The sequence below is a fragment of the Rhamphochromis longiceps genome, linkage group LG17 (assembly GCF_057381845.1).
Source record: "Rhamphochromis longiceps isolate RC_006_pf linkage group LG17, R_longiceps_female_GT1.1, whole genome shotgun sequence".
NCBI classification, from domain to species: domain Eukaryota; kingdom Metazoa; phylum Chordata; class Actinopteri; order Cichliformes; family Cichlidae; genus Rhamphochromis; species Rhamphochromis longiceps.
Genome location: NC_140573.1, coordinates 16804231 through 16826051, shown reverse-complemented (window position 1 = coordinate 16826051; position 21821 = coordinate 16804231). Strand labels below are relative to the sequence as shown.

At 40.0% G+C, this 21821-nt stretch overlaps 1 protein-coding gene across 4 annotated transcripts in view; it reads left to right on the top strand.

The window, feature by feature from the left end:
• Nucleotides 1-923: 923 nt before the first annotated feature.
• Nucleotides 924-21821, top strand: part of mast2 (microtubule associated serine/threonine kinase 2) — a 153860-nt gene continuing 132962 nt past the window's right edge. For all 4 annotated transcript variants that reach the window (XM_085387706.1, XM_085387708.1, XM_085387707.1 and 1 more), the window contains exon 1: nt 924-1764. In XM_085387706.1, the coding sequence (XP_085243832.1) occupies nt 1684-1764 (81 nt within the window). In that variant the 5' untranslated portion in view covers nt 924-1683. The remainder of the gene's footprint in view (nt 1765-21821) is intronic.

Sequence of the window (21821 nt, the reverse complement as noted above, 5' to 3'; positions counted from 1 at the left end):
TACGAAGCAGTTTAGTTGTTAATCAATAGGTGGCAGCAAACCACAACAAACCTCGTGGAATTGTTTCACAGCCCCAACACTACGAGGATGCAAAAGCAAGTCGGTATATGTAAAGGAATCAGTATAAGGTGTCTGATTCTGTGAGTGTGCTTTTAAATTTTAGAAAACAAAAAGTTAATTTCTTTCATGTGTCTGCATGGATTTTTTTTATAATCGTCATCATCTTTTTTTCCAAAATCAAGAAATCGTCTAGCAAGCGGAGGGTGTAGATGAGCTTGAAACCAGAGGTGTGAAGGGGATTAGGATTTCAAAGTAAAACCTTTTGCACTTGCGCAAATTGCGAAAAATGACAGACATAATATAACGGCATATTGACTTCAGTATATTGCATTCAGGATAAACAAAAATATATTTTCTTCTTTTGAAATGGCAGTAGAGTATATTTGTCTTCTTTTACCACGACAGTTACCGATATCACATTGCATTGTCAGTGTTCAAATTTCACTCACATCAGGAAAATCCCAAATTATTATAATTATTATGTAAAAGAGATCAGTGGTTAGTGCCACTGGGATCTTTGATCTCAGTGAGACTAACCTGGTTAAATTAATAAATACAATTTAATTATTATTATTATCGTTTTAAAATAAGAGAATGTTATCCCCATCTGGTTTATTTTCTATGACTACAAAGACGTCAAAGATTGAACACTCTGGGAGAGACAAAGAGGTTATCACTAATATTTATTTTTAATAGTCATTGCATTTTTATTATTTATATATTTATTTGTTTAGTAGTTAGTTAGATAGATAGGATTTGTTTTTGTTGTTTTTATTACATGTGGATTCCTGTCCTTTCTTGCATACTTTTATTTTGGTATTAATGGACCGGATGTTGTATTCCTGCTAACCTGACACCCCAGCAGTCGTGTCAGAGCCAGGAAACAAGCTGAGCTGTACCGTGTCGTTGCAGTTCAACAGCGAGGTTAACTCAGTGTTCGCAGAGATCAGCCTTTATGTGAGGATGGGCGAACACCGAGACATGATGTATGTCGCCTAAGAAGTCACCAGACAGAGACGGAAGACGTGGAGCTCTTGGGGAATCATCTGGAAGCGTTAAGAGGGAAGGTAGACCTGCCAGGGTGTCACGGTCTTTCTGGGCAGGTAGACGTTATCAGGCAGCCAGACTAGCCGCTCAGCTAGTGTTTCAGCGGCAAGACGCTAGCTTAAATCGGGTTGAATGAACTGTTGCCACAGACGGCACAAAAAAGCGCAGCACGGATACATTTTTTCTAGAAATATAAAGCTATCCCTGTGAAAAGCGCACACTGCCCTTTTATCGTTTTCAAGGAGACACCGGTGGCTGCTCATGCAAGAAGGCTGATTGACAGCTTGTCACAACGGGTTTTCCAGATGTGGAGTCAGCACAAGAAGTGTAGCCGGGCTCTGAGTCGGGAATGGCTGGCCGGAGCAAACTCATAGGTGGAATCGCAAGTCAACAAACTGCAACAGCAAGCCATGCATTTCAGTTTGGCGCTGAGGTGTCCCTGAAAACCACAGCAGCCGACCTGACACGTTGTTCTAGCCAGCTAAGTGAAGTTACCGAGAGGATACTGGAAACTGCACAGGCAAGCGGGTGAAGTGGTGCAATCCGGCGCGCGATAGGACTGTTCCTACCGTCAGTATGAAGAGGACGGAGAATAAAAACAAAAGGAAACTCTGCAGTATGGAGCAGCACGACAGTGGAGGAGAGGAGAAAGATGCGGTGAGTAGTAAAAGCCTTTCGATACTCCTTGCTATGTCAGGAGGACGTGTCTCGTTCCCTTGTGAGTTCATGAGCCCACAGAAATCGCTAGAAACCCCTTAAACAGCGACGTCCTTTGCTTTCGGTACCTTTATGCAAAACCATTTTTCTTAGTAGTTCTGCAATGTGGACCTTTTTCCAGAACTTTCCTAATAACTATGTTTTTTGGCTTAGATGAGTTAATATATGCCATCATAATTAGTTGCTATTGCTAGTAGTTATAAAACTGTCTGTAAGCATGTAGTCACACAGCAGTGAGGTTGTGTGAAAAATGAAGCAGTCAATATAGAATAAACAAGCAGTTATGATGTCCGTCTGTTTCATCAGCTACTACTAATGAACAGTTAATCCTCTCAGGAAATATACGCTTTCAGTAAAACATGTACACAGATGCTCTGTCCCTGCAGCTCTACATGTTTGAAAGACTCATTCCCTAATGGAGAAAAGGGACCTAATTCAGGAGCTTCACAGTTTTTGCTCAGTCAGTGTGGATGCTGGCTGTTTCCTACTATGGTAGGTTGTATACATTCTTTGGTTTGTCAGACGAAGGCATGTAGTCTGGAGTCCTGAAGAAGACTAAAGTGTGCTCTAGCAGTAAATCTGCGCTTTGTCAAAGAGTATGGATTTTGGATTTGTTGTAATTTATCAGTAAGTAGAAGTAATCCACCACCAACTAACACCAAGTTATCCATAGTGGGCTCATTACTTGGTGTTATTTGGCCTTGTGCTAATCTATTCAGTGCCCAATTTGTTCAACATGTAGTTATAATGCCAGTCTGGGATACCTGGGAAACCTACAGCTTAAGAACAAATGCATCAGAACTGGAGGTCAGAGGGGCTTTGAGCTGTGCCATCAAACTGGTAATTTCATTTCAGGTATTTTTTATTAGTAGTATATTTTTTTTAGTCCAGTTATTTGATATAAGTGATATTGGGGGAGGGTTCATCCCTCCCATAAAGTTATTGATTCTACATATATAAAGTCTGAAACTCTGTGCATTTGCACATTTAGAGGGTTAAGAGGCTTAAGCACAAAATAAACGACTGTCTGCCACATATATCTACTTTAACCAGTTATTAGCTGTTGGTGGAATATGCTCTTCTAGAAGCCATGCATCAGTATATTGGTTTAAAAACAGGTATAGGCCAGTATTGATTGCTATCGCAGTACCATATGTCTAAGTATTTTAATAATATTCAACTGGCTAAATGTTCAAAATGTTTTGTGAAGTCCTGAAAGATTTTACAACATTTTCCGTAAAGACTTTTTGAAGTAAGAAGTATGAGAAGCTGAGCACCGGCTATCATCCTAGCATATCTGTTATAGTAAATATTGATTTGCACCCACAATTTTACAGTCAGATTTGTTGCATGCCCCCTTTGGTGGCTACTTTACCTCACTAAACCAATAATTAAAATATTTAAGACTTTATTGATATGGGCAAGCCATTACAGAGGACATCATATTTGAGTCCGTAATAACTCATTGTCGCGTGGTAATACTGTACAGTGCAATTCCTGATAGAATTCAGTAAAAGTTTATTTTAATGCTGCTAGGAATTGAAATCACTTGCAGCTTGTGTGTAATACTGTTCAGGAGCCATACTAAGGCAGTTTTATATTTTATTTGTCTTTGTTTGTAAAAACTATAAAGATAGCCCTCTAATAAGAAAACCTCTGTCCAAAGATGAAGTCATCGGTGGAGCTCCAAATGTTTCCCAAAACCGGCCTAAAAGAGGAAATGTCTTCTTTGCAGGCAGTTTAGATTCAGGGGAAGGATTTGGTTTTGGGGAAGTTTGAGGGAGTGAGCTTTATATTTGTATCATGGGAAGAAAGACAGATGTTTTTGTGCTGCCACAGTTTTATTTGTTCTTGTGTGAACCGTGAAGGAGCAGACAGGGCGTTTTCATGTTAAGTGACTTATCTGCCTATTTGCTTACATTGTGGAAGGCTGTGAATCATGTGCTATATTACTTCATGGTTGGCTGTTCTTATTTTCTTGCAAATGTGTATAATTGGGGTTTCGGTAAGATGTGTGACAAAAACTTACTTCTGACAAAGCAAAGAGATGTCCTCGGAGAAAAGCTGCACATGCTAGAGGTCAGAGCTGTGCTTGGATTTCCGTTTTTGCTTGATGATGATTTCTACATGTTCATTTAAAAATAACAGCCAGTTGCCGTCTTGTAAAGAAAACCCACACAAATAAGTGGTTTTTATGCTTATCGTCCTTACTTTATGAGAAACAGATCATCAGATCATACAGTTGCTCCTGGAGAATCACTCGTCACTGATGTCTTCACTTACACACTGTCCTTGTTACAATAAAACCCCCACAAAATAACCAACATTTCATACAGTCAGAGGATGGATGTCATTTTCTAACTTCAGCGTGAATTTCAATATGTTGCCAGGGACAGCGGATAAACACATACAAACACCCACTGGAGTGTTGTAATGTGGGACCTGCATACTGACAGTTGGAAGAAGAATGCTTGTTTTTACGGTGGTGACTGCAAACAGTCACCACCGTAAAAACAAACAGGACATTATTACATCATGAAAGTCAGACATTCTGCAAGGTGTAATCAAACTCCTCCTTTATCTTTTAAACAAATTCAAAATAGGGTTAAATGTAAATGCCATTGAACATTGAATGTAAAAAAATGGAGAAATGGTAGCTTTCCTTTTTATAATGGATATTTTTGGAACTTTCCAACATGGTGTGAGCAGTGCTGGGCGATAAAATGATCACAATATTTTATAGAGGGGGGAAAATTTCAATGCCGATGATGAATGTAGGCTTTAATATTTGATGAGACAAACAATAATTTGGTTTCAGGCAGTATGTAAGGTTGGTGTAACGCTGGTCTTCTGAGAGAAAAAAATGACAATAACCAGGATGTCCTGATGAGTAAAGCCAAGAAGGAAAATGTATCCGCCGTTCAGGAAGAGATAATACCAAAGAAAGGTCACACATCATCAAAAGTGTGGAAGTGGTCAGTTTTCTATGATTAGACCAAGCACAGATAAAGACAGGTTGCAAGATATAGTGGCGACAGGTCCCAACAAAATCCAGTAACATGACACACTTCTTTAAAAAATATCAAAAGTATGCAAAAGAATGTGGATCTTCCAGGGCTGGAAAGCGTCGTGTTCTGGGCACGCATGAGCTTCAGCCTCGCAGTCTTGATTATTGGTCCTGAGGAAAGGGAGGGTCACAGACCATCTGCTGTGACAGACCAGAGAAGCACCTTGGTAAGGTCTTCCTTTGTCTCTCGTCAGCTTCTTCGTAGACATCAAAAACTGGATGTCAACCAATTTTCTCAAACTGAGCAATAATAAAACTGAACTGTGGTTGTGGTTCCCAGGTCACAGCCAGGAAAAGTGGCCAATCTGGACCTCTATCTCACCTTTTCCACAACTTTGGTGTCATCCTGGGCTTCCTCCACTCTCCTTACTACATATTAAATCCATCTCTAAAAGTGCCACCCAAATATGTCCAAGCTCTGGCTAGTGCTCCCTGACTCTTCAGCTGAAACCATCATTGATAGCTTCAGTACTTCCCACCTGGGCTACTGTAACATTTTCCTGCTTGGTCTGTTTATCAAAGCCTTGGACACAGTGCAGTATGTTCAGAACTCAGCTGCCGGAGTTCTTACCTAAACACATCACCCTAACACTTACGTGCTGGAGTTTGGCGATGATGACGGCTAAGCTACCAGTCGAGTTCCGTATCTCTTATCGAATCCATCTCCTCATTTACAAATCCCAACATGCTTTTGCTCCTCAGCATTTTTCTGATCTTCTCTTCTAGACCTCATGTTTTCTTCTGCATTCTGCAGATAAAGGCGTAGTCTGCACTTCTCACGCCAGTCTTTTAGGGAAAGAGGCTTCAGTGCTACTGCACCATCTCTCTGGAACAGGCTCCATCCCTGAGTATTTTCAACAGACAGTTCAAATGCCACCTGTTCACTGAGGCCTTTGAGCTCTGACTTTTGTGTAAAGCGACCTTAGATTTCTTGAAAGGGTATTTAAATATGATTTGTTTTTGTTGCAAATAATATTATTATGTTTTAAATTAATTAATAACTTTTTCCCCACAGCCAAAACATTGCAGCTATATGTGATGGAGTTCATAGCTCTCATAGATTGCAGAGAAAACATTTCTTCTTTCTCTGCTAGCTGAAAGAGAGATGAAAGGATAAGCTGTAATATCTTCTCACTTAAGACACCATGTTGTTGCTCCTTGCTTAAGCCCTGACATGATCAAGCTAATTAGGGCAGACTTGAGGTAGACTGAAATCTACAGCAGCTTAAATGTGTACTCTACAGTGTTAATAGGAGTGGCTGGGAACAGGGAGTTTTGTTATTTCACTAACTTCACTTTCACTTCATTTCTAAGCTATAAAATGCACATTGTAGCTCCTTAATTCTTTGTAATCTGTTATCTGTCCATCAGTTTGATGAAGTTTACTTTTGAAAACCATTGCACTAAACATCTAGCACTACCAACATTTTTTTTCTATCATATGACCATGTAGCTAATGTTTAGAACATTTCTTCTTCTGAGAGAATGGATTTCTTTCCATAGTGTCCAGCCCCATGCTCACTATAATGTCCATCCTTCGCTACTGATAATGCTGAAAGAAGTCAAACCGCTTCCAGCCTCATCAACTTCGTCTGTTCCTAGCTCTACATATTGTCAACGGTAACAGTAGCTGTTAACATCTCCGGTTCATTGGATGTGCTTAGGGTACTCATTAAATCTCCTCCCCTCCCTTTCACTGATACGGGAGAGTGATTTCCTTCCCAGCCTTTAACCACTTATGGGTTAGGTGCAGCTGAGGAGCCATTGAGCCAGAACGACCTTTGGGACTCCAGCTGATAGTTCTCCCTGCATTGCAGATGCCAGGGGGCAGACTGATAGAGCCCAAATGGTTTATGTGCCATTTTAGAATGCCTAGAAGCGCACTAATGGGAAGGCGCAGATGCAGTAGGATGATTGACATTAATTATAAAGCCCTCATTAACGAGAATTATGGCTGAGGTGAGCCCTATCGATGACTATACAAAAATCTCACGTATTAGTGTACAGGTTTAGTTATTGTGGTAATCTGCAATGAGTAGGAAGGAGAAATCTCAAAAAGTGACAAATGACACAAGTCAAAGCATTTGTTTGTTTCCCTTTGTTAATATTCAGTGTGTTTGTGGTTATCTGTTTACCGTTCTCAAATTATATTTTGTTAAGTCTCCTCCTTTAGATTAAACTTTGGGCTGTTAAATTGTGAAAATGCCAGCACAACACTCTTACTAGGGAAAATCCATCATCTGCTCCAGCTTAATGTCTTATAATGTTACCCCCCCCCCCCCCCCCCCGAACCTGAGTGATGTTGATCTCACACTGATCTGGACTGCACATTGCTTTGCTGTCTTTGCTATTGACCACCTCGTTTAAACTTTGCTTTTTCTATCCTGTCCCTGAAAATGGGCACAACTCTGTGCATTGAACAAAAGCCTGCATTATGCTTGCTGTTGTAGTATTTTCAAATTTGACACAATTTAATATTAAACATTGTTAAAGAGTTTTCCTTGTGGAAGTTGTTCTGTCATGTTTAGTGTTTAGGAAATTTTCAATAGAAGTTTTTAGTGTGTGAAAATTTACTAGCATTAAACCAATAAATTTGAACCTATTATGATATAACATTGCTCTTTATTAATATATAACTAACTAAGGAAAACAATGAACACTTACAGTGTTTCTCTAGGCATTTATTTTCCATTTTGAGTTGTTAATAGAAGTGAATGTATACTCAAGAGCAGTAGTTCCCAAACTACCGTACGCGTACCCTCGGGGATACGCAAGTGGCTGTAGGTGGTACGCGTGGGTTGGGGTTGGAGTGGGGATCAAAAATTTTAAAAGCCGAAATTTGCGCTAATGAAGTTTTATTTGACTGTTAAATACATGACTATATACCACCCTCTGGTGTTCAGCAAAAAAATAGCTCTGACAAAATACATGGGCGTGATTTGCCCAAATGACCCAAATGACTGACACCTAACAGTTGAAGTTGCCTCCAAGCATTCAGTGCAGCGCGAAAATGGACAAGTGGTTAACAAGAAAAAAAGGCCCTACCACAGAGACACCGGCCACAACAACCAATAAGCTCATGTCTGAAGATGCATTTTCCAGTGACCGCACAGGTGATTGTTCAACAACAATGTGTTCGTCAGATTTGGATGCTAGCAGGGATGTATCTGTGGTTACTAGCCAAGTGGCTAGCATAGCTGGAGCCAGCCATGTGGAAAGTGATGAAGTGTCTGATGCGGAGCGTCAAAGTGGGAGAAAGCATGACAGCTCGGACTGTAACACAACCTCATCAAAGAAGCGCAAATATGATGACAATTATATTTCGCTGGGGTTTACGTGTATAAATATTGGTGGATTTTCCCGGCCACAGTGTGTTATTTGTGCAAAAGTATTGTCTCAGAACTCAATGAAACCTTCACTTTTGCGCAGACATTTAGAGACAAATCATCCCCATTTGAAAAATAAACCAAGGGAATATTTTGAGCGACAGCTAAAATCACTTTCAACAAGTAAAACCTGCATTCAGGTGCCAGATCTTATGAATAAAAACAGACTACAAGCATCTTACATGGTCAGTTACAGAGTGGCTAAAAACAACAAACCCCACACTATTGTGGAGGACCTCATTCTCCCTCCTGCTTTAGATATGGTAGGGACAATGTTGGGGGAAAAGGCAAAAAAGACGATACAGTCCATTCCATCATCAAACAATACTGTCTCACGGCGCATCAATGCAATGTCAGAAAATGTTTTACAGCAGCTACTTCTGCGCATGCACCACAGTGAATTTTATGCAATACAGCTAGATGAGTCCACGGATGTGGCTGGCCTGGCGCATCTTCTCGTATATGTGCGCTACATTCATGAAGGAACCATCAAGGAGGACATGCTGTTCTGTAAACCACTGGAACAAAGGACAACTGCCGCAGATATTTTTCAAAAGCTGGACACATTCATGAACACACATGGACTCGTGTGGGACAGATGTGTTGGCATCTGTACTGATGCGCACGGGCCATGACTGGGAGACACGGAGGTGTGGTTTCGCGTGTGCAAGCAGTCGCGCCAGATGCCTCCTGGGTACACTGCAGCATCCACCGAGAGGCTCTTGCTGCAAAGGGAATACCTGTCCGTTTGAAACATGTTTTGGACACGAGTGTAAAAATGGTTAACTTTGTGAAAGCCAGGCCGCTGAACTCCCGCTTATTTGCTGCGTTGTGCAATGAGATGGGCAGCGAGCATGAGACATTATTACTCCACACAGAGGTTCGCTGGCTATCTAGAGGGAAAGTGCTGACCCGTTTCTTTGAGTTGAGGGATGAACTTAAAGTTTTCTTCAGTAACCATCCCTTTGAGCTGTCTGAACATTTGCATGATGAAGAGTACCTTACCTGCCTGGCTTATCTGTGTGATATATTTTCTCGTCTGAACGAGCTCAATCTCGGATTACAAGGCGTTTCTGCAACTATATTCAATGTTCAAGATAAAGTTGAGGCCATGATAAAGAAGTTAAACCTTTGGAAGAACTGCTTGGATACAAACAACACTGAAGTCTTTCCTGTGCTGCATGATTTTCTGTGCTCTAATGATCTCACACTATCTAAAAGTGTAAAGCGCGAATGTAACGTGCACCTTGAGGAGCTGGAGGTGCAGTTACGCCGATACTTCCCAGAGACGGGCGGCTCAAATGATTGGATACGTCACCCGTTCACCGCCGTGCCTACTTCGTTATCACCGTCTGACCAGGAGAGCCTAATTGAAATCGCCACAGATGGATCTCTAAAAGTTGAACACACTCAAAAGAACCTGGCGGATTTCTGGATAGGGCTGCGCACTGAACAGCCCGCGCTGGCTAAACGCGCTGTCAAGACTCTGATGCCTTTCGCCACCACATACTTATGCGAAAGGGGATTTTCTGTTTTAACAAACATGAAAACAAAATACAGAGCAAGACTTTGTGTGGAAAACGATTTAAGACTCAGCCTTTCCCAAATTGAGCCAAACATTGAAGAGCTGTGTGCCTCTGCTCAAGCACATCCATCACATTAAATAAAGTTCTGTTTAATGAAAGTTCATGGCCTTTATGCTCTCGACAAAAAAGTGAATTCTAATAAATCTTTTGATACACTGCTAGTATTAAGTAGTAAAGTTTGTTATTAAAACTCTGTCATTACTAAAAAATATCAATAAATTCATTTGGTGGTGAGAAATAATCGACTGTGCAGTATTTATTTTTATGCATGCGATATTGCAATGTATTTATAGACACTAATTAAGAATCGTTCGTAGTAGGGGGTATGCGGCTGAGGGTGACATGTTTCAAGGGGTACGTGGCTGGAAAATGTTTGGGAAGCACTGCTCAAGAGCATCAAGTCGCATTAACCTAATTCACAGGAAACGACAAATGGCTGTGCCTCCTGTAGGCACTCATTCATAACAGTCACCTCAAAGCACTAGGTAGTATAAGGTGAGCACTCCAGCAGAGAATGTCATGACATTTTTTTAAACCAACTTGGAAACCGATATTTTCTTAAGTGGAGCGATATCAAGTTGAACAAGTAACATGCTATTCAACTATCATAATTGCCCGAGTTTAGATTTTCTTCTCTATAGTTTTTTTGTGTACAATAATTGGGATCATGTGTCCATGTAAAAGCAGGCACATACATAATCATTTGTCATAACTGCCACTTAATTTGACACAATCCACCTGACAGTGAGACAAGGTACAGAGGCAGCTCGAGGGCCACCACAATAGTGGCCTTGCCAGGGAGCTAGCTAATGGAGGAAAAACAGGAGATGGAAAGGGCTTACAACTGGCAGCTTTTGAACTTTCATAGCAGAAGTGTGGAAAAATTATGAGTAACTTTAAATATTTTTTTCAACAGCTGGATGGATGAATGAGTAGGAGTCTTTTTCCCCAAAATTGTAGATAACACAGTGTTGTCCACTGAGGAGGAGAACACTCACACACACACACAGGACATCTCATTGACATAATGCTTTCCCTTGCCGCTTAGCCTAACCCTAACCATCAAAGATGAATGCCTAAACCTAACCCTTACCCTATACCTAACTATAACCTAATTGTAACCCTGACACTAACACAACATTTTGAGCCTCAAAAATGCCTTCAAACTCGTGGGGACAGGCCTTTCGTCCCCATAAGTGACTTTTGATCCCCACAAATAAGGTAGCAGGCCAATTTCTCTGTCCTCACAAAGATGTATAAACATGTACACGCACGCACGCACGCACGCACGCACGCACGCACGCACGCACGCACGCACGCACGCACGCACACACACATCAAAAAGCTAAAGTATTCTGCAGGATCTCTAAGTGAGAGAAAGAGCAGAACAGGGAAATGTGTGTATGAACTCTACCATCAACCTTCCCCGTTCTTACTCAGTGAAATGAGGTCAACCAATCAACAGCCCCAACCCCCACCTCTTGGTGTTTGACAGGTGTTTGTCGCTTGCATGACTTACATGACTTCTTTTCCTCGAAAACGAGGTTGAGGATCAGTGATTGCAGAGGAGTGTCTGCAATCACTGATTGCAGAGTGTCCTTCGCTTGCATTCAAGTGGGCGTTACAGATTTTACAGCATGCTGTGGTTTAAATCAAACAGTGTGTGTGTGGGCCATCTTGATATATGAATGTTTTTTGGAAGTGACTGAGGGTGGCCATCCCTGTTGTGATTGGGTGATATTAACCTTTGGGCCTTGGCCAGCAAGGCGATTCCAGAAAAACATCCTGCTTCCTTGCCAGCTAACTATAGGAACACAAACACAACAATGAGGTCTGAAACAATCATAAGACAAGAAGGTTTGACAGACAGTCGAATTATGTAACTGCAAAAGTTACATTTTATGTTCTGTCTTGTCAGTCAAAGTAAAGACATTTTTTATTATGCCTGTGTGCCACATTCACTGGAAAGATCTGCAAGATGTAAACTTGAACTTAGGCCCGGTTAGCTTGCAACCAATTTTTGTTTTATATATACATATGGGAAATTAAAAAATGGCAGCAATCGGCTGTTTCTCCAGTCTCCAATTCACCTCCCTTAACCACAGGAAGTGGGAACATCAGTGAGTCAGTGGCATTATTCAGAGCTGCTCTGTCGGAAAAACTACAAAATGATTACAAGCATTCATATCAGCATAAATTGGACTAATTACAATCTTTACTGAAACGGCTCTGATCTCATTTTATAGCAGTGCTTATAACTCTGGTTAGGCAGTAATGAGACCTCACTGTCTGATTCCCAGACAGCGTTTGAACATTAACCTCAATTCTTTCACAATCGCTTTTGGCAAATATTATTTTCAACAGAAACAAGCTGGACTTGCTACTGAGCCCTCAGAGCAAGAACACACCCACGATTAAAGCTTTCACGTTTAAATATCAGTTTAATCCACCAAAAATTAAATTGGTGAGCTGTGAGCAGTAGCCCAGGGGATTAGTGTTCTGATAGGTCGTATCGCTACATGTCTCAGGCCTGTAAATAGTGACTCATGTGAACTGATGATCAGTCATATCAGGTGTAGAGCCCTGTGCTCTGATGCAACGTTTGCTGCTCCAGAAAACAGGCCTGTAATGGTGTAGCCATGGTGGTGAAGCTCCAGGCCCAGGTCAGTGGCTCAAAGTTTTACTGGCCCATGTATAGTTTAACTGGCCTACTATTTTTATATATTTTTTAATATCAATACAACTTAATGAGTATAAATATTTTTGCACTGGTAGGAGATTTGATGTGAATTGAGGTAAAAATAATTCCACTTTATTAAAATTGAGCTTTCAGTTTACCTCCCACTGACACTTTCCTGTTAAAAGTCCTTGGCTCTCTGCTGGGTGATATTTCCAACAGAACCTCACATCAGTCCACATAAACCTAAGCTCTCTTACCTGAGGACCTTTACAAATTAAACATTTGCACAGCACTGGTTCTCATGATTCCTGAGTCTTATTTTACTAAACAGCATGGAGTCCTAGTCACTGAAAGAGCAAACTCGTATCTATCATAATGATAAAAATAAATCATTGAAGCATTTTTGGAACATTTTGCCATATTTCAATAATTGCTCAGTAGTTATTCTGTAGATTAGAAGTAATGCAGGTCGTTAATTTCAGTTTAACAAACTTGGGATGTTCTGTGTGAATGCAGTGCAAGAAACAGACATGCGATGGATATTTCCTTGGTAATACCAGTCCAGTGTAATAAAGCCCTGTTTGCCTGGGATTAGTTTGAGTTGAATTTAAAACTAATCCTCTGGGAATTCCATCTGTGGTCAGCTGCAGGCCTAAAATGAATCTTAATAGACTTCTACAAAGATTGTTCCTGTTGAAAGGTAGCCCAATGTTCCTTACGTAGTCCTGCCATGGATGTTCTCCATCATATCATCTTTTGAAATTTTATTCTTCAATTAATATATCTTCATGCTCCGCAGCCAGACATGCTCTTTGACATATGTGGACAAAATGCTGTCTAACTTCCATTTAAAATTGCCAACACCACCCTCTTGTGCACATGAAAACACTGAAATATGGAAGCTAGTTTTTGATGGAATTTGTAGTTTACAAATTAGAAATGGCAGATTTGGGATTAAGATCACTGACCACCGCAGTCGTAGCAACATACCAAAGTCCCCAAGTAATCCTGGTCCCTTGTAAATAGAAGGGTAGTTGCTGCATTGCAAAAATTCCTAGTGCCATTGTTATTAATTATTTCTTGCACTAATATATGATACAGTGATTTTTAAAAGATTCAAACATTGTAAATATTACAGCCAAATCTGAGATTCATTAACTGTGTCGTCATACCTTTACTATTTATTGTCCATTAGTTATGTTGCCATGTCATTTGATACATTTAGTTCAGAGTGCCAGATGTGCTTTTCAAATTGTAATTAAATTGCTCATTTTTTGGCTATGATCCACTCTGATGATGAGTCTGGTGATCGTCTTGTCGTGACATGCATCAGCACAATAACATGTTGGCTTCCGTTAAAAAGGCTGTTTTGCATGCAGTATACTTCCTAATCTGTACTGTCCTTTGCATCCCATGTTTGTGCTGCAGAAAGATGATGGTAAACTTTTATTAGTGCCAGAGCATCAAAAACCTGGCAGCCCTGCACAATTCGTGTTGCTTTTATTAGTAGAGTGATCGCATAAAAAGTCTGCCAGCTGACAAAGCATCAACTCGTGTGTGGCAATGACCCAAGTAAATGCAGCTTCTGAATGGTTCAGTATTCTGAGAGATCACTGCTTCCATGAATCTCCTGCTGCTCAAGAAAACTGCAGCCCAAATCTGATGCAGTATGCTTTCTTATGGTGCCACATGTGCATGAACACACATGTTGCAAAAATGGGCGTATGCGCACACATACCCATATACCCACATACCCACATTACACATATGTGTTTTTTCTTTTATTTGTAAGTGATTTGCAACTGTATTATATTGAAAGATCTAAATGTTGGCTCAGCCTCCGTGTAGGAAGGTATGAAACGTTAGGGCTGAGATCAGGGCTACTTGATAAGACACACACTACTCAGCAGCTGTGAGACCCCTCCTTATTTCCCCTGCTGCATTTTGCATACAGGCAGGTTTTGTCCCTTACTGTGAGAGGAAAACATCTTTTGACCAGTATGTTGACAATTTTCCCGATGCCTTTCTTGCTCATTGTGTTTGACATTTCTGCGCTAATATAATAAGCAATTACTTTGTTGATTTTAGTGCGTCTTTGTGAGGTTTTTTTTTTGATACCTTGGTTTCTGGTGGTGTACAGGCTTGTCTCACATTCATAAACTATATTTGATTAACTATATCAGCCACTATACAGTTTTTCTTCATGCGTTCATCATATACTGTAGCTAATTATGTGTTTTCAGGTGTTTGAATAATCTAAAAATTATCTGTAGCATATGACTGTAGTCAAGTACATTCAGGAATCTTTTGCTCCCTAAACCAACAGAATAGACCGTATGCCTATGGTAATTATACTAATGCCTAATGGAAATAATGTAGTATGCTAGCTTTGTACTACGAAGCCTGAGAGACTCTGATTGTTCTTTGACTTGCCATTACTCCTTAAATGATAAAGATGGATCTTATTCGTTGCACTTAGCTTTTGTTCTTCTCAGTGGCCTACATACGATAAACATTATGATAAAAACATGTCTCATTGATCTCAACATTATCTCATCATTCACACAGCAAAGTTATTTATTTATTTTATTTGCTGGGACAAATCCCGTTCAGGTTTAGGTACACCTCAATAAATCAAATCATGACTTGAGGATTTCCTGTGCTGTACGCAGAGACTTAATGTTTCCAGGGATAAAATTTTGTGTAATCCTCTGATTTTTGCAAATTAAACGTTGAATTAACGAGCTGGAACTTGGCTCGCTCTGGTCCAAACTGCAGCACTGACTGTGCATCTTTCTGCCATTTTGGGGATCATTTCTCACTCTGTCTGTTTTCATGGCTCAGAGCTTCTTAGTTGCCAAAAGCTGTGGTGTTTTTCAAGTTTTACAACAGAGGTTATTGTGTATTTCTGCACATATTTCATATGCAGTTTTCTATCTTTTTCAGTCAAGTGGCCACATTACAAGAACACATTTATATAGACACAATGGAATCGCATGGCCGGAGTAAAATTTTCAAAAGTCAGTCATGTTTTTGGGAAAATTATTATTTTTTTATGTTGTCAAATCTTAAAGTCAGCATAGTTGTGGTTCATGCAACAAAATAAGATTTTTCCACATACTTTTTGTATAATTACAGAAAATCAAATAAACTTCAGTATGATTATCTCCAAAAATGCAACCCAAAGAAGCCAAATGTTAATGTCAGGCTATAAAACATGATCCAGTAATAATACTGTCAGTTTATGTGGAGAGAGCAGAGATCCTTTGGATAATGTCAGTTACATCCATTCATTTTCAAACTGAGCTTCAACGACGGGTGGAGACTCGAGACCAGGTGTCTCCACATAACACACACCCCTCACATCTGAACACACATGATTGCACACGCATTATTTTGTGTCTTTCAGCTGCTGGATGAGAGCCAGACATTTAATGAGCTTTATCTGTGTGGCAGAGGCGAGCAGCTATATGAAAAGCTATTTAATATCTCAAACCACTCTATTGTTTCTGGCTGGCTGGTGTGAATTGTAATGGAAGTTGTTGTTGTGTGTTTTGTGTTAGGCTCTTCACCAAGTACTTTTTATTCTTTAGTAAGATTTTCCAGCAAAATAACGAAAAAATTAGAAATAAGATCACGAAATAAACTTTTAATCTATAAAAACATGATGTCACATTGTCATTGTGTTGAGTCAAGAGTCTGAGCTCACCCGTTGTGTCTTATATCTGATAGTGAGACAACAGGGAATACTTTCATTGTGTTCAAAATCATTGGACTTTATCCGTGATCATCGCCTGGCCAAATAATCAAATAACCGATCATTTTCCCCCAAACTGAAACACGCTCATGAATCTGTGTTTGTATGACTAAAGAAAGGTTTGATTCCAGCGCTGTTGAGCTTTTCCTCCCACAAATAATTTTCTCAGTGCGCACAGAAGAGGATGAGAAGGTGAGATGTGACATTTTCCTTTGTGACATTTTCTGAATGCACCCCACTGCTCGCAAAGAAACCTCCCCCTTCTAACATTTTCACTGCTTATTCCTGTCTCCTCTCACTGTAGCCAACAATGTGGCTGCATCCAAACTGCTCCACCTACTAATGAAGAGATCCACAGCAACCATCTTATTATCTGGCCTGTGGTTCAACAGTGGGTTATTTACTTCATGTCCCCCAGCGCGACTGAGCAGGCCAGTGAAGGTCACCTCACACTAGGAGAGGGAGGCAGGCTGGAGATGACCTGCTGAGCCTGACCTCAGATTAAAGCACACCTCATCTATCATGCTTTCTTTCTTTGTTTTCGTAGTTTTTTGTTACCACCCTAATCTCATGGTATGTCATAGTGTTATGGTGTTGGTTTAAAATGCACGCCTTCCTCTTTTGGAGTTTTGTTTTATTGCATCCTGATAGTTGTATCAAGTATTGTACAATTAAAGGTTACTGTCAGCTACTCTGACCTCATATTAACTTCACACCCAGGTCACATGGCTGCAATCCAGAGATTTTACTCACTTCTCCCAGGGTGACACATCATCTTTTACAAAAACAGCTTTGCATTAGATTCATTTAACAGTGACGTGGTTCTGATATATCTGATATACCCATGGAGCTTGTGGCTTTCATTCCTCCAGTGTCGTTCCAGACATTTGGTGAGTTATTCCCATGGTGCACTGGACTTTCTTTTAGTTTTTGTGCTTCAAACCTGTAAACTTGTGACTATGCCCACTTAAAAATATTGTCAAACAATCTATTTGCTGAGTTGTGAGCAGCAAAAACTAGAGTGTGGCACTTCTTACTGTTACATTTGATCTGTATTTGAGCTGTTCCTGACAGTTGTATGTTGGATGCTAAAAGATGGCGATCATTTGAAGTTTCTTTCATCCTTTGTCAAACTTCATATAATAGTTTATCACGTTTACTGGATAGATAACAGAATATATTCAAATATCTCCACATTGACTTAGTGAGACAGCGCAGATGTGGAACATTTGTGGGTGTTTTTTGGATACTCTTCTTCTTCTTCTCTTTCTTTTCCTCCTCATTCTTTGTTCCTGATCACACTGTTTATTTGGGTGGGCAAGTATGACCTCATGGTGACCAGACAGTGGAGTTACTTGTCTGTTTGGCTGGCTGTACGCAGACAATGGACACATCTTCACACTGATTTTAAAGTTTAGTAGTGACTCAACAGAGTCCTGGAACATGTTGAAAAGCTTGTAGCTGGGTTTATAGTTTACAGGTGACCTGGCTTCCTGTGATGTGATTACTGCTGTACCAAGCGCACCTTACAACACAAAATAGCAGCGAGATGAGAGTTAGTCTTGGAGCGTTTCAGCAGTCATCGAATCAGTTTGAAGACTGTTCAAGTTTAAGTGATAAACAATTGAAAACATAGAAGGAAAATCTGATGCTGTAGCAGCTGGAAAAATACCTCTTAACTTTTGATCCTTTATCTTGCTTCATGCTAGTTAGTTCTTCTGCTGCTGGTGTGTACCATAGTAAAGGCCTGAAAAGTGCTTTCAATCTGCATATTTCCTGAATGGCTAACAACTTGTAATTTACAAGTCATTGGCTATTGGGGGCTTGCAGTGAACACTAGTCTAATTTTTATATTCTACATTTTCTGTTAATATATTTGCGCTGATACAGACTTTTGGATGCACTGTTCTACAGTCCAGCCTTCCTATTGTTCCCCAGACGTAATCTTTTTCAGCATTTTAGAATAATTTCAATTCTTTTATTCAGTTACTACTATTAATAATAGTTGGTATAAAGTGGCTTAAGTATTCAGATTTAAGCATTTTATCTTTTTTTTTTAATGCCTTGAGCAGCGATGGGTGAACGACGTGAATGTTTTATCTATATTAGAAGTACAGAGCCAGTTTACAGAAGTGTCAAATGCTGGATCTGACCCATATTTTAGGATTTGATTGTTTTTGAGAAATAAGATACTGTCGAGTCATACAAAAGAAGGAAGTTCTGACAAGTTTATTGATGCTTTGATGGGCAGGACTGTACTCTGTGTCCTGTGATTGGGTTTTCTGTGTTTCCCTATCTCTCCCTGTCTCTTTCTGAGTATTTCTGAAAAGTCCAAACCCGTGTGGAAAGTACAGTTTGTGCTCTATGAGGTGTGGGCGTTGTCTGCAGTGCAAGAGGAATGTGTGGTGAGGTCGTTTTCTTTAGTCCAGTGTCTGCAGTTCTGTTAGAGAATGAACCTGCAGCCAATTCACAGGTTGTAATATGGTCATTTGTTACTGCGTTGCCACTGTTGCCATGGACAACAGCACCCAGAGGCAGAGATGATGGGCTCTTACTGATTAACCATGAACCCCTGTTCCTCTGTACAGATAGCGGTCTCACTGGGAACAGTTTTTGGTTCCAAGTCACTGTTTGAAAAACAAAATTTTTTTTCCATATCATTTACTGGTGGGGCTCACCAGCTTTTAAACACAAAATGCTGTTTGTGAGCCTTTATATGTTACTTAAAGAAATTTGAAGGAACATTGAGCCCACGTAAAGTGTCAGTGAGATGATGTGGTTGCTTATGTTGAAGTAAATGAGCATGAAGTTCGTGATGCCTGGAGCTGTTATTTTGTGGCAACACAAAAAAATCAGAATAGATTTTCCTGACAGGTTTCTTGCGTGTCAGGATCTCAATGAGTTTTTTTCCTCTTTAATTACAGTAAGTCTTGTGATTTTGGTATTTCTGCTCATTTAATTTTTGTTCTCCGTGGTGTTATATGTGGGACTGAGGATTGTCATTTGGAATTTTATGACTTGTTTTTGGCGTTAGAGCTTTGCATGTGGACAAACAGTTTTCCACAAACCACAGCTGAGGATAGGCAGCAGCTGTCCTGGCTCACTACACCCTCTCTGCATTGCCTGTTTCGGCCTCCATCATTCACATCCATCTGTCTGACTATTTTCCTCTTTCCTGTTATTGCTTTCTTCCTGGCTTTTCATTTCTGCACTCATTCTTCTGGCTCAAATGCAGCTAGAATACATCAACCTTGTATTAACTCTGATTAATAGCTTTGTATTTACACACAAATGCATGTGTATACACACACTGAGCTCTTATGGGGACACTCCTGCCTCTTCACCCACTGACAGAGGGGAAGTATATATGATGCAACGTTATCCTGTTCAGACAGAATTTGTTGTTGCACAATTTCATGATGCAACATACTGAATGATCTTAGCTGGCTTACTGACCTGTCTTTTAATGCTGGTTCAAATATGTTTATGGTAGCAACTAAACATCATTATTACAACAAAGGACAGGAGGATTAATTGTATTGTAATCTCAATGGCTTTAAACAATTATGAAAATGTAACTGAGATAATAGGGAAACAATATCACTTTTTTGCACACATTTTGTCTGTGGATAAATCTCATATCCCGATACAAGTCGGTTCTTATCTGATAACAATATATATATCACACTATAGTGCATTTTCTATAAATTCAGCGAATAGTTTATATAGTTGCCACATCAAAAGTACTATCTATTTTCTACATATAAATGAAATAATTGAAAATGAAGTAAATACAGGCCTTGCATTGCGTTATGTTACATGAGCGCTTCCCTGAGGCCTCTGGGTATCATTCCTGCTCCTGTATGGCCTTCGGGAAACTAGCGTGTCTGCAACCGTCAACTGCAGAGCATCCAGTCTCGGATCAACTGCACCGTCTAACTCTTACAGGGATGCGTTGTTCGGCTCGTCAACATATCTGTTGTAGCAGTATTGTATGCTGCGTTGCAGATACTTTGGCCAAATACTGGTGATATAAATGAAGCAACTCAACCCGTGTGAAGTATTTTCGGCTGGGCGTTCTGTACCTGAAGTTGTGTGTTTTGACCAACGCGTGAAACCAGATATTTAAAGAAAGTTAATAAATGGCTGCTACTATCTTAATGAGTCTTTATTATACGGCGTTTCCACAGAGAAAAGCCTGTTCTGACGTTTGGCTTTGTGGTTTATTTTGAGCACTTGACGTCTCTTTTTGCTTCTCATTCATAAACTCTCTCCATGCTCTTTCACATGATTCTTGCTTAGGTGGTAGAAGAAGTTTGTTGTGTCTGTGACTGTGGTGGGGAGCTGTTTACTGCAAATTTTAAAAGTACAGTTTTCTGCTCCGTGTCAGACTTTTCAGAACCGAACAATGTCCACGCTACAGAGGTAGCCGCTCGTTGAGGAATGAGCTCGTCCATTTGTTTTGACTGGTTGCTCTGCGGTGCCGTGGCAACTGTTGCAAACCGTCATCAAAAGCAATGAAAAATGTTGCAGTGAACGGTGTGGTACTGAGATCACCTGACACAAAATGTGAATGGGGGTTGAAATGTTTGTTAAGTGATGCTCGTTCACAGTGGATGAAGATTTACTCCTCGCTTAACCATATATCTTCCTGGTCCTAAATATGAACACTGGCATCATTCAAAGTCACTCCAAAAATGTAAAATCTTTCAAGTATTTTACCAGACCACCTCTTTGTTATGAAATAAAGATCTAAGCACATAAAAGCAGAGTTAAAAAAAAATGAAATTTAAATCTTTTAGTTTTTAACATGTCGTATGTAACATTATACTAAAAATTAGAGATACCCAAAAATCTAAAGTGAGCTTGTTGACCATTAAACTAGACTTAAAAAAGCCATTCATATAACATCAGTTATTTGAATCTTCTTGTATTTTCTGCCTACATGTATGTGCCACATGTCTATAGTAAACGTGATCTTCTATTGGCAAGGAAAGCTTAACAACTAAAAATGAAGGGAATAATAGAAAAAACTTGCTGGCCTGTTAAATCCTGTTTGACTGTTGACTGCAGCGCACTTGTACTTCTGCTGTGGTGAGCCTGAACACCCACAAATGTTGGATGCTATGGCAGTTTCCCCACTAAACAAAACATTAACAGCTAGAAACGTGCTGTTTAACCCTTCACTCTGCACGCTGCTCTGTGCTGTGTTCTTGCATCGGCAGCATTTCACTTGCAAGTGCTTGTGGTAATTTTGCAGCATTTCCTTAGTTCATTGAACAGTTAAGGCACCCTGATCATGTTTTGGATCTGTCGGTGTCTTTTGCTGTCAGAGAAGTCATGTAAAAGATTGCATCATTATTCATGTTATTAGTAATAATAATAATCTATATTTTCATGTATTTGTTTATGTTTTGCTGTGTGGGTGTAAGATTCAGTGAAGTCACAAGGCTGCGGTTGAGCTGCTCCACTGGGGACAGTTCCACTTACTTAACTCGTGTGATGCACGCACCACTGTAAC